At 55.1% G+C, this 13,650-nt stretch overlaps 1 protein-coding gene across 1 annotated transcript in view; it reads right to left on the bottom strand.

Annotated features, from left to right (window-relative positions):
• Syt13 (synaptotagmin 13) overlaps positions 1–13,650 on the bottom strand; it is a 42,573-nt gene that overhangs the window by 10,540 nt on the left and 18,383 nt on the right. The window contains exons 2-3 of the mRNA XM_047517356.1: positions 4,260–4,485; positions 1,563–1,697 (exon numbers count right to left, since the gene is read on the bottom strand). Of these exons, the coding sequence (XP_047373312.1) occupies positions 1,563–1,697; positions 4,260–4,485 (361 nt within the window). The remainder of the gene's footprint in view (positions 1–1,562; positions 1,698–4,259; positions 4,486–13,650) is intronic.

The following is a 13,650-nucleotide window of genomic DNA, read 5'->3' as shown; positions in this document are numbered from 1 at the left end:
AAGACCTAAAAGCCTTCTCCTGGGCCTGGCCTCCTAAACGCTCCACTCTCTCCCCACAGCATCACCCTGGGGAACAAGCCTTTATCACACAGGCCTTTGGGGAACAGCTCGAGATCCAGATTACTGCATTCATATGAATCATCCAGCAGGTTTTTAATGCATAATAATGCAGATTTACTCCAAAAATTCCCACCAGTGCTGCTTTGATAGCTGGTTCTTCAGGGACAACTCAGGAAGTGGGAACTGACATTTCACAGGAAAAGGACATGAAGAAGGAAGGTGATGTAGCCTAACAGAGCTTTCTCCTGAGCTTCAAGGAAGGCTGGGCTCAACTGTGCCGCCGGCTGGTTGCCATGTTCCTGGACAAGTCATGGGAGTTGCTAGACCTCAGTTTCCTAACCTATAAAACGGGACTGTCGTGAAGGCCAGATGCACTAAAGTATATGAAAGTGCTGAGAAATCTTAAAAGACAGTGAAGAGGAAAACCACTCGCTCAGGAAAAGGAGACCAGGGGATGAGAGGGTGTAGCTGGGGGCACTCTGAGCACAGGGGAGGCCCTGGGTTTCATCTTGAGCCACAAAAACAAAACAAAACAACCAGTTATGGCTTGGACTTTAAAAGTCCCCCACAGGTCAGGCATTGGAGGATGGGTCCCCAGCTGAGGGTGCTCTTGGGAGGTGGCGGGACCTTTAGGAGGTGAGGCCTGGTGGAAGGAAGTTAGGCATCAGGGGTGTGCCCTTCCGGGGGGCGTGGGACCCCAGACTCTCCCTCGCCCTCTTTGCTACCTTCCTGCTGTGGTCAGAGCAGACTCTTCACCAGAGACTCCCTGCCATGAGGCTCTGCCTTGCCACAGGCCCAAAGGCAACAGGGCCCCGCGAGCAAGAACAGAAACTTCTGAAATCATGAGCCAAAGTAAGTCTGTCCTCCTTCTACACTGACTTTCTCAGTGATAGGAAGCTCACGGAGGACGACAATCAAACACAGAAGTCCACCTAATCTGGCCCCATCCATAGCTCTGGTTCCTTTACAAAGTCCTAGTTTTGTTTGCTGATTGCAAAGGAAACTCTCAGGGTAGGGACATCAAGGACATCTGGCCCCTGAGGGACTCCGCTGGATCTTGGATTGCAGCAGCTTTCCCCACCCTTCTGAAGACCCTCTGCGTCCGGCACCAAAACCTGTTCAACGTCAAAGGTACCCAGGGCAGAGATGCCGCCATTCACCAACACGCATTTCCTCTTCCTCCTGGGCAGCGGGCCCGCCCGCTTCCTAGGCTCCTCTGCAGTGAGGTGGGCCACCAGCGGGTGTGAGCGAGGTGGCATAGCCATGCCCGGGGCAAGTCTGTGCCCTCTCTGGTTCTCTGTCCTCCCAGGGCTGGATACAGCTGGAGGCCCCACCTGAGGAGCCTGGTCCTAGAGACCCATCTGGAGCCCCCACTGCCGACCGCCACACGAGAGAGGGACAAGGATCACGCCTGGGGAGCGTCGGGCCTGCCTGCTGGAGAGCCGCCGTGGGTCCCCTCCAGGACAGGCCGGCACTCCGCAGCCCGGGGTCGAGGACAGTACCTTCCAGGCGGGTCACGAGCAGCTCAGCCTTCTGCCCGTCGTAGTCCAGGCAGTAGTGGAGCTTGGGGGCCTGGTTCCAGCTGGCTGCCTTCTCAGGGTTCCAGGTCTCCATGACACAGACGTCCTCCACCACTCCTGCGAGAGAGTCACAGCCGTCACCGTCCCCACACCGGCACCCTTTCCCTCATCTCTCCTTTCCATCTCTGCCACCTAAGCCACCGACCCCCAGCCAAAGCTTCCTGAAGTTCAAAATGGTGGACGCATCAGGGCAACCCCAGCGGTCATGGGCTCTGCATTTCAAGGGACCGTCACAGTCCAGCAATCAGGATGTGGGTTTTGCTGTCCAGCATGAGCCGTTACATAATAACCATGTGAACTTGGACCAGGTACTTGACTTCTCTGACCCTCGGTTTCCTCATCTTTACAATGGGGTGGTAAGGGTTTCTCTTTCCCATAGTTACTATTCACATTAAATGGAATAAAGCAGAAGTTCTTAGCACAGGGCCTGGTCCATGGTGAGCTTCTGGTAAAGAAAACTGGCACAGCCTGTCTGCCCGCTGGCCATGCTGGAGGCGCAGCAGCCCCGCCCACCTGCCTCCGCTCCAGCCCAGCTGCTTCTGCCTCCCCCACGGAACCTGCTGCCTGCTGATGTGGTGGGGGGGGTGGCTCACAAAGAGACAGATACTGAAGAATAAGGGAGAAGCAGGCGCTGGGGACCAAGGCAAAGGTGGTGGATTTGACTTTGATGCATGTTCAATGAACTTTTGCTGAGTGAAGAGAGGGAAGAGAGGAACTTACTGTTAATTTTGAAGTTCCTAAACCCACAACTATTGCTCTCTGCCCCTTTTTAAACAGGAGCCTAACACCCTAAGAGTCTCATGAGTCAAAAACAAGACAAAAATTCAAAGAATCCAGTCGCTATGGTAGACTCTATTTTATGTAAACCAGTATTTAATTTTTGATTCTCAGAATTCACTCCGAGGGTCGAGACACAGAGGTCTGTTCATCTCCCAAGTGGCTCATCGTCAGTTTCCTGCAAGTAGTAAACATTTCTCCCAGTGCTTCCAAGACGAGCCGACTGACCAGGGCGTGAGCGACGTGCACCGCCAGACACAGGACCAGGCAGACCCACTCAGCTCCAAAGCCATGGCAGGGACAGTCAGAGTGCAGGCCACCCAGGAGCAGCACCTGAGGCTCGCAGCCCTCAGACGGCTCAGCCCTGGACAGCAGAACCTGGCTCCACTTAGCTAAGACCTCTCATCGAGGGCCGAGGGGTCCCGCTCACATGCAGCAACTGCAAGGGGACTCTGCTACTGTCCCTCCCTGCCAGGAGGGACCACAGGGTCAGTACCACCTGAAAATGCAGAAGGGGACTTCTGGAAGTGAGACTTTGAGCTTCAGGAAGTGAGACTTTGAGCTCTGCAGTGAGCGGAGGGCGGTGTGGCCGGTGGGGCTGATACGCTTCAGCACATCATGGGGACAGTGGCTGAAAGATCTGTGTCCCCGCTACACCACCTCACCTCTGGTCAACATTTGCCCGATCGTTTGTCGATTTTTGGTAGGTTTCTGTGCAACGGAACTAAGCTGGCCTTCTGAGGCAGCCAAGAGAAGGCGGGATGGATGGTGGATCCAAGCTCTGCTGGGCTCCCCCTCCCTCCTGGGCGGAGCGTCCAGTCCTGGCTTCGTCCAAGCTCTGTGCAATCTGGCTCTCAGGAAAGAGGGCTGTGATGGCAGGGATCACCCCTAGGAGTCTTCGTGCAAATCACTCCCGCCCCCACCGTGGGAGTCTGCAGTGGGTCTGTGTTAAGTCCCTGGAGGCTTCAAGTCAGCCAGGATTCGCCTGTTCACACGGCAGGCACGACGGGAATCTGTTCCTGAAATGTCACACTAGTTGCTGTGCTTCTGGGTGGGCCAGGAAGGGGACCCATCCACTGGCCAGAGTGGGTCCAGTTGAATCCAAGCCAGAAGATGGTTCAGGGTGGGGTCAATGTCAAAGACTTTAGGCTGCTTCTGCTTCCGCCACCTCCCTCCCCAACCTCACAGAACAAAACTTAGGCCACATGCAACAGCCATCCCCTGACTTTGGTTTACCTCCCTAAAAAGCTTCCACTTTCCTAGGGGATGGGGACTTGCCTTTGCTCCACCTATGCACCAGTAATGTCCACCTTTAGACCTGTGTTCTTGATGGTGGTGAGGATGGAAAAGGGAAGAGACACAGTAACAGAAACAATGTTTCAGCTCTGTCTTTGTGCAGAGGCCCTGAATTAAGTTTGATAGGCATTATTATATTTATAACAAACTAACAGGTAGAAAATAATATAACCTCATTTTATAGAGGAGGAAACTGAGGACCAGAGAGGTTAGCAGCATGATCAACATCACACAGCAAATATATAAAAGGACAGAGAATTAAAGCCATAACTTTGAAACCAGGGGTTTTAACTGTGATTCTTTCTCCCTTCTCCATAGTTGCATACATGTGACTTGAAAGGGACACTCTCTTTCCCAGTGGAGAGCTGGAAGCCATGAGGAAAACAGCATGGTAGCATTTAGCAGGATCAAAAGACTAATTCGAGGCCCCGTGCCCACTGTCAAGTACTGTGACATGGGGACTTTTGGACAGCCCAGAGGCCATGTGCAGCATCCACAGAGACAGTGACAGATACCACCCACCTGCTGCCCACAGGGGACCCCTACCATTCTGAGGAAGGATGAACAACTCCTCTGTGACCTGCCTCTTGAGGCGGCTGTCGTTGGGGGCAGTGGGGCTGGCAGGTGCAGCAGGCTCCTCCGTGGTCCCCAGTGTGTAGTCTGCGTAGTTGATGACCTCCGGGGCTGTCACAGCCGGCCTGGGGCCATAGACGTCGGGGAACTTGAGAAGAGCGCGGGGCTGGACGGGCTCGGTGGATTTTTTGACATTGAACTGCAAGCAAATCATTCTGGTTAGCAAGCCAGGACCTCCCACCAGGAAGAAGGCGCGGCGACCCGACCTCTTGCAGGAGCAGGAGAGGTTTGGTATCACGCTACTCCAAAGAGCACAGCCTGGAAAACGAAAACCACCAGAGACCATGCGCCGTGCGTCACGCCAGGGCCCCGAGATGGGGCCACGATCTTCTGTCCCTCCCCCACGCATGCGCCTGCGGGTCCTCGGCTGCGCCCGGGCTCCCAGACCTGTGTGGGGAGTCTCCCTCTGCCGCTCTGGCCTGTGCCCTGGCTCTGCGCCCTCCCTCCATCTCTCACCCTCTTATTCTTGTGTTCCTCCCCATCTCCACCCCATAGCTCAGGGAGGTGCCGGTTCCCATCACAGGGCAACAAACCCAGACTCCTGGGTGACCTGTAGGAGCTTGCCTGGACCCACGCTCACCCCTACCCGGGCTCATCTCCAGCTGCCGAGCTCCCTGCTCTACAAGCAGGACGGACTCGTTCCCTGGTCAGACTTCCATCCCCAATCTTGTTCCCCAAACTGACTACCTGGATTGCCACGTGCTCTCTGCGCGGCTGGCTCCATCGCCTACCAGAAGCCAGGTCCTCGGATCTAAACCACGCCCCTCTGGTCCAAACCACGCCTCCCTATCCCAAACCACGCCCCTCCGTCCTAAACCACGCCCCTCCGCCAAGCCTGTGCCTCCCCAGCACCACACCCCGCTCTTTGGTTCACAACTTTGCGCTGCCGCACACTGTGTGGGTCACTGGCGGCCCGTTTGCAGTGGGTCTCTCACCCCAGCGTGTGTGCTCCGTGAGCATAAGAACCATGCCTTGCCTTGCTCCTGACCCCTCCACTGGAGCTGGGTCACTTCGGGCAGGTCATTTTGTCTTTCTGCGCTGTCACTGAAGTGACTGGTGACTTTCAGGTGTATCTCCGGGTTCTGAGCCACTTCTTTAGGCTGGAAAGATGCAGCCTGCATCGCCCTCACTTACAGGTGAGGCGGAGACGATCGCAAACAACTCGAGTCAATACCAAGTCTTTCTGGCCATTCAGGACCACAGTACGGCAGCCACCAGGGCATGTGTAGGTGACCACAGGGGCGACAGGAACACATCCATGTGGGGCAATCAGGGAGCCTGGGCGGCCAGCGGGCATCAGGGAGGTGCCAGAGCATGAGCTGCACCTTGAAGGAGAGGAGGGGTGGGGCGGACTGTGCCCTGACACCAGGCCCTGGCGCCCCCAGGGGAACAGAGCTCGGCCTAGTGCCCGGTGTCCTTCACCTTCCACAGGCAGGCCCACCTCCTACATCTCGCCAAGCCTGAGTTACGTTTCCTAGGCCATTTCACAGCCGGGAAGCAGGCCCAGGGCAGCCCGAGCTCATCCCACTGCTAAGTGCTGTGGGTGATGGAGCCTCCAGATACTTCCACTTCAGCATTCAGCTTGTTTCCCTGAGGATCTCCACTGCTGGAAACTAAGTGGCTCTCACAGCCTCCTGGGGTCCCGCCCCAGCCACGCCCCACTGTTCAACGGTGCAGAAGGGCTCAGTGCTCCTGCCTCAGAGTCACCCTGTGGGTCACTTGTTGGGACCAGAACGAAGGCTCTGAGGGTGGCCTGGGAAAGGTGTCTGTTTATTCTTTATTTCAGCCCAGCTCGGTCGTCCCAGAGCAGGGCTGTGGCACTCCCAGCCTGACCCCATTTGACTGGCTTTGCATTTCACTGGGGTGCGCACGGCTGGCCTCAGTTCTGCGTGAGGTTCACACTGCATGGTCTTCAGTCTTTACAGATCTGGGGTCTGCGTTCCTCCCTCTTCCGGGGACTTCGATCTGGGTGCCCCTGATACTCACAGAAACCTGCTACTGGCACTTAAAATGCAGCCTAGAGCAAAGGCAGGTGTTTGGGTGTGGCCCATCAATGTCCGCGTCTCCCCACCACCTTCCCGGACGCCATCCCTGGGTGGTCTGGGCTGCACCCACCCCAGCTCCTGGGGCGAGTTTTGTTTGGCCTGATCCTATCAGTTCTGCGCATGGTCTTGGTGCCTTCTTCTGGTGCATGGCCAGGCACCTGTCCTGGGGAAGCCAACCTGCATGGAATGCACGGACCAAGGGCTCATGTTCCATGGTAGTAGAGGAGCGGGGCAGGAAGTGTGTGGCCCTGTCTGGGGGCTGCAAGGCGGGTCAGCCTGGCACAAGGCCAGCGTCGTGGACAGCAGTGTGCAGAGACAAATAACAGACCTCCAGGAGCCACGCAGCGATGGGCCCAGCAGTCTGGCCTAGCCTGCCCTTCCAGTCACGCAGCAGCTCCTGCCTGTTCGAACTGGTTTGACTTCTGTGCCTGTCAGTCAAGTACATTCTGGATGGATGCAGTGCTTTTCCACCAGGGAGTGAACCCAGGGGCGCTTGACCACTGAGCCACCTCCCCAGCCCTTTTTATTTAGAGACAGGGTCTCGCTGAGTTGCTTAGGGCCTCTCTAAGTTGCTGAGGCTGATTTTGAAGCTGCGATCCTCCTGCCTCAGTCTCCTCAGTCCCTGGGATTACAGGCGGGCGCCACTGCGCCCAGGGATGCATTGCGTTCTGACAAGCATCACAGAGACAATGACCCTGTGTAAACTCAGCCTGGGTTGTTCTCCGCCCCCTCCTGACTCTCCCGGCCTCCAGTCAAGCATCCTCGCTTGCCATTTATCTTACCCTTCGGGCGATGGCTGCCTTTAGCCGAGGATGATGCATAGCCCCCTTCCAGGCCGAGAGTGCGTTCTGCTCACCGTGACATGAATCTTTTCAAGGAGCAAAAGCACGCGCTGATGCCCTATCTCCTTCTCTTGGACGGTCTTATTTATTGCTTTTCAAAACCCTGGTTCCACCACATCTTTCAAATGCATCTTAAATAGCTGGAACTTCAGTATCCAAGGAACAGAGGCTTGGGAGCTGAGGGACAGCCTGGGAGAGGATCACGGATGGAAGGCAAGGACATCTGAGGGGAGGGGCCAGGGCAGGACCCTAGAGAAAGAGCTGTGTGTAAGCCTCGCTGCGGTGACCGCCGGGCAGGCTTCGAACCAAGGATTCTCAGTCCACCTGTCCCCTGAGCCCAGGGAAGAGGACCTGGGGGAATTGAAAAGACAGGGAAGGTTTCCAGCAGGAACTGGCATTGAATAACTAGGGAACAGCTGCCCAGCTGTGCTCTGCGGACAGCCAGGGGAAGCACTCCTCAGCCTTTCCTGTCTCTGGGTCCTTTGGCTCCTCCCACTGAGGAGCTCCTCCCACTGAGGCCAACGCTGCCTGGACCCGTTTCAGGAAGGCCCATACCATGCCCCTCTCCGTTGTGCCTCATGTCCTAGGGCTTCTCTGCGGCTGCTGAGGTGAGAGACACTGAGGGCACCGTCCACCCAAAAGCAGGCCAGGCATGCAAAGAGTCAAAGCCTCCCGGGGCAAGCCAACCACCAAAAAACCCGATTCAAAACGGGTCCAGGGCTCAAATGGACATTTCTCCGAAGAGGAAGTACCAGCGCCACTAAGACGCTCAGCAAAGATGCTCAGCATCTCTGGTCCTCAGGGAAATGCAGGTCGAAACTGTAATGGGTGCCACTCCATGGCACGGGGACGGCCCCTATCACAACATAGAAAGGGACCCATGTTGGTGAAGCTGTGGAGAAATTAGAATCCTGGATGCCTTCGGGGGACGTGAAGGGTGCGACTGCTACGGAAGGCAGTGGGACTGTTTCTTTAACGATCAAGAACAGGATCCAGCAACTTGGCTCCTTGGTAGGTACTCAGGAAACGGGGTCACTGAAGAGACGCCCACGTTCCTAGCTGCGATCACTGGGCTTCCACCTGCGGGAGCTGCATGGAGCGTAAAAATGGCAGAGACGCAAGTGGCATGGTGGTGCAGGGGCGGGGGCGGTGGGAGGCTGAAGGGGTTGATAACAGGGAAGCTCTGCGGCAATGGAGCGCGGTGGGTGTGTCAGCATCGTGAACTGACGCCACCACAGTGCACACGTAGGGCCAGGTGGCAGACTCCGTGGTGTGGGTTCTACTACGATTTAAAAAACCGGGGAAAATGTTCCTAATTAAAAGACTCCCTGAGGGGACCTGGACCCCTGTGGGCAGAAAGCCAGCTGAGAGGTCCTCTCGTCCCCCGCCAGGCTCTTCCCCAGGGTCTGCCAAAGGGACACTGGAGACCCCGCTGTCCCCCCAGCTGCCAAGCAGTGAAGCTCAGTGCTGTGCCCTTGTGCGTGTGTGTCCCCCTCCCGCAGGCCTGCCTCCCCCTCCCCTCGCTCCCGCATCCTCCGGAAGAGCAGCCCAGAAACCTCGGGCTCTGCTGCTGCCATCCAGGGTAGGACAGATGGCCCTGGGCAGGGCAGGTGAACCTGAGCCTTCATCTAATGAGCAAATATTTATCAAGCTTTCCACAGGCCAGGTCCCAGGCGGGCGACAGGAATACGGGATGAGCCAGACGGACGCGGCGCCTTACAGAGCCGATGTCAGGAAAGCAGAAATTAATTATGTAGTTAATGATCTGCAAACAAACTCTTCGCCCTACCAGAGACTCTAGGCAACCTCTTTGGTGACATGATTAATTTTTCACCTCAAGACTGTCTATTAATTCAGGATTTTGTGCTAAATTTGAAAAGTAGCATTGCAGCACCCAGGAAGTACAGGTGGGGAAGCAGACCTGGCTGGGGAAGGGCCTGGCTTGGACCTTGGACCTGAACTTGAAGAGGAGGGCAGAGAAGACAGATCTGAGCACAGCGTTCACATGGCGCTAAACGCAAGCTACCGCTGCTGCTGCTGCTTGGGTCTGACAATAGCTAAACCGCCTTCAGCAGGGACACTGGGCCAGGGGAAAGGGAGGTCACTCTGGGCTCTAGTACTGGAAATCACACGCACTAAACTCGTATAAGAGCTTGAGTTTGAAATACAGCAGGCTGGTCAGGTACTGAAGCTGTGAAAGGAGACAGCTTGCTTGGAGTTCAGGCTCTGCCAGTTCTGTGCTGTGTGATCTAGGGTCTGATTCATTAACCTCTCTGGGCCTGGTTTCTTCATCTGTAAAACCGGGGACACTGACCACAGATCCATCTCGGGAGCTGGATTAAGGGTTAGATAAGGCGACCTGGGTAGAGCTTTTGGCAGAGCAAACCTCCCCCACTGGCAGCATTTGTTGGCCCCCGTTGACTGGGCTGTGGGAAGCGGGGCTCGCTCACTGGGACCAGCTGGAAGACTCTTCTTTGCTCATTCGTGATGAGGCACATCCAGACATGGAGTGTGTGTATGGAAACGGAACTGGACAAAACCCGCACCCGTCTCACCGAAGGACTGGGACACGCGGGTCCGGACCAAGCTCTCTCACTCCAGAGCTGTGGTTGACGGGGCTGCCGCGGGAGCCCCCAGGGTCTCTCTCTCTGGGTATCTGCCCCTCGGCAACACCCCCGAGTGTGGCTGGGCCTTGCTTCTAACGATCAGAACATGCGCACGCGAGCCGCCGTCATTTCTAAGATCAGCTGGCCCAAAGTTAGAGTCCACCTGACTCGTTCTCTGTCACCTGTTCCTTCTGCCAACACAGGCCACGCCGCCGAGCCTGCCCTGCAGAGAGCACCACATGGCAAGGGACAGAGGGCAGTCAGGAAGAGCCTGAATCCGTCAGCAAGTGCTCGAGGGAGCCCCGAGATGACCGCAGCCACCAGCAGCATCTTGTCTGCAACCCGTGAGGCCCTGAGGCAGGGACTCCGCCCGGCCATGACCAGGCTCCTGACCCTCAAAACTAGGAGATAAGACCCGTTGTGTTGAGCCACCTAATTTGACTTGTTCTACAGCAATAAAAGCCAATAGAGTTGCTTATAAGAATTATTCAGTAACATAAAAAATACACTTTCACACCCACTAGCATGGCTAAAAGTGAGAAGACTAACACCAGGCTTGGCAAGGAGGGAGAACATCCAGAATGTCCGCCCACCGCTGGTGGAAGAGACAGTGGCCCACCGCTTTGGCAAAGAAGTCTCTTAAGGGTCCGGTATATACACCAACCTGAGGACCAGCGTTTCAGTTCTTGGTATGGATCCAAGAGAAGTGAAACAAAGACCTATATGTGACTTATACGTGACCAACGGCAACTTCAGTCACACCGAAAGCAGCCCAGGTGCCCATCAACAGAAGAACGGAAAGGTAAATTGTGGTGGACTCTTACGAAGGGACTGTCCCCAACAGGAAGACGCGGCGAGCTTCAGGGACGCTCGCCAATCCACAGGGACACTAAGGGAGAGGCAGAGGCACCCGCCACGCAGCGGGTGGGGCTGTCACGGCAGCAGCTCCCAACCAGAGGCAGTTTTGCCCCCCTGGGGACATTTGTGGTCTGGAGACATTTTTGGTTGGCATGAGTGTATGGGGGGTGCTGCTATTAATCACTGTCACAATGAGGGGACTGGAGCTGTCAGGTGAGAGGCCAGGGATGTTAAGCATCCTGCGATGCACAGAAAAGCCCCCGACTGAGTTCAGGCTGCTGTGCCAGAGCACCACAGGCTGGTGGCCTGAACAACAGTGTCGCTCTCTCACCCTCCTGGGGGCTGGAGTCAAGGTCAAGGAGCCGGCAGATCCGCGGTCTGGTGAGGGCCCACTTCCTGGTTCTCAGGTGGCTGTCCTCTCACGCTATCCTCACGTGATGGAGGACAGAGAGCGTCTCTCTCACGCCTGTTCCTGTTAGGGTGCTGGCTCCATTCAGAGGGCTCCACCTCATGAGCCAACCACATCCCAAAGACCCCTCCTCACACTGTCACCCTGGAGGTTAGGATTTCAACCCGGAAATGCAGGGGCGCAAACATTCGGTCCCTAATATCCCTACAACAAAGAATTACCGACCCAAAAGGTCGACCATGCTCAAGTCGAGAGACCCTGACTTCTATGACATTTCAGAACAGGTGACGCCAATTGATGGTGACAGGTATCAGTGTGGCAGTGGCTTCCGGGTAGAACTAGCTGGGAAGGTGTGTGTCAGGGGTCTGGCCTGCAGCCTGGGGGATAAACACTTGTCAAAATTGGTTTGACTGTAAATATAGGATGTGTGTAGTTCACTGTGTGCAAACTGTACTCAGTAAAAATCTGGAGAGATAGACACACACACACACACACACACACACACACACACACACCTCTACCTCTATGAATTAGGCTTTCTGGGCTAGGCATAAAAATCTGAATTCTCAGGAAGTTTCCCAAATGACTCCTGCATCTGTTAGCCCAGAATCTGTGGACATGCGTTCGGGATCCGCTGGTCTTTGGATTCGTGCTTCTCAAACTTTCTTTCCAAAGTGGCTCCGGATGTACAGGAAGGTAACCTATCATCAGGGGCGGGAAGTTGCTTAGGGCAATTGGGAATCTTTCAAACTCTCCCGTTCTATCTTACAAATTCATGTGACTTTTGTGTTTGATTCTGTAAGATCACTTATTATTAAAATGTTTGAAATTATCACTAGGAAGGAAAAGTTTCCCTTGATAAGGTGTGGACGGCAGGCGCGAGGTACATTAGGTCGAGCTGGAAGTAGCTGAGAGAAAATCATTCTGCTTCAACTCAGAGACTGACTCCAGAGGCTGAGCCTGGGGGTGGGAACGGCCCTCGCTAGTTTGTTGTTGCGGTGCCGGGGATCGAACCCGGGGCCTTGTGCTTGTGAGGCAAGCACTCTACCAACTGAGCTATCTCCCCAGCCCCCAGCCCTCACTGTCTTTGGAAGACTGTCTAGAAGCTTATCAAATCTTTCCTTCCAGTTATATGAAGTTCTTCCTAGAGAGACTCTGGGAGAACAAAAGCTTGATCCCAAACCAATGCAAAAGCCAATGTCCCCTGTCCATCAGAGCGAGTTCCCGGTCAGACGTGCCTCAGCCTCGTCTGGGGCCTGACCCAGTGGGGGTCTCAGGGGGAGCCCAGGGAACCTGCCTGTATGAGGAGCTCATCAGGGTGACCGAGAGGTGGATGGTCCTTGTGTCTCACTGGGGCCTCCCTGGATTGGGGAGGAGGCAGACATCCAGGAAGGGCAAAGGCAGGAAAGTCCCCTGATGTGTGGCAGAGCTGCTCACAGGCATGGCCCCCAGCCTCTCAGCTGAGTCCTCTGCTTCCCACAGACATTTATCTTAGGAGCTGTCGACACCAGGACCAGCTACGCCTGGCCGCTTACGGGCAAGTCCCCAGAGTCAGGCCAGAGGGGCGGGGGGTTGTGCTTCAAGCTGCAAGGTTGAACTTCACTTTGAAGAAGCTTGTCTTCTGGTCCAGACACCAAGCAGTGTTTCCATGGCAACCCTCCCGGCACCAGCTTCTCTTCTGTGTATCCCAAGTCTGTGCCCCCAACCCCTCCCCTGACGTCCTCTCCCCAGCCCCTTTCCTTGCGGCTCACCTTTTCCTCCTCTCTTTTCCATTTTATTTTTAAATTTAAAATATAATTCTGAGCTGGGGAGATAGCTCAGTTTGTAGAGAGCTTGCCTTGCAAGCACAAGGCCCTGGGTTCAATCCCCAGGACCACAAAAAAAAAAAAAAAAAAAAAAAAAATATATATATATATATATATATATAATTTCTGTGGTGGACCCCTCCCCTTGGCTGGTACCTGGTGTAACAGGCTGGGAGACTTGTGAGTGGGCTCACCTCGCTGTCGGCTGGATCCATGAACCTCCCCTAACTCAGAACGACACATGACCAGGAAGGACACCTGCCCCTTTCTCTGCTGTCAGTCATCCACTCAACCATTCACTCAGCATTTCTTAAAGCTCCAGATGCTGGAACACCCTAGAAACAGCAGCAATTTTCCAGTGTGCAGAAAAGAAAAAGCAGGAGACCCAAATGAGCAATTTGGGGCAGGAATAAATACTGTTAAGATCAGATGGTGGGGAAAGAGAGGGATGAGACGTGGTGTCCCCTAAGTATCTGAGTGTCAGGCAAAGCTCCCTAAGCCAAGATTTGAAAAGAAAAAAAGTAAATATACATCATGTCTGGCATTAGCCATGGGTCAGTCACTGGTCTATGCAAGTTTCACTGAACACTCACAAGTTCATGAAGAAGGCATCATTGTTATCCATTCGTCACAGAAGAGGACCCGAGGCACAGAGGAGTCGAGTCTGAAGTCCCAAGGTTAAGAAGATGCACAGCTGGGATCTGAACCCAGGCCGGTGCGGGTGGAGCCTGCGGACTTA

Source organism: Sciurus carolinensis, chromosome 11 (genome assembly GCF_902686445.1).
Source record: "Sciurus carolinensis chromosome 11, mSciCar1.2, whole genome shotgun sequence".
Taxonomy (NCBI): Eukaryota; Metazoa; Chordata; class Mammalia; order Rodentia; family Sciuridae; genus Sciurus; species Sciurus carolinensis.
Note: the sequence above shows the minus strand (reverse complement) of the source record. Positions and strands in the feature narration are given on the sequence as shown.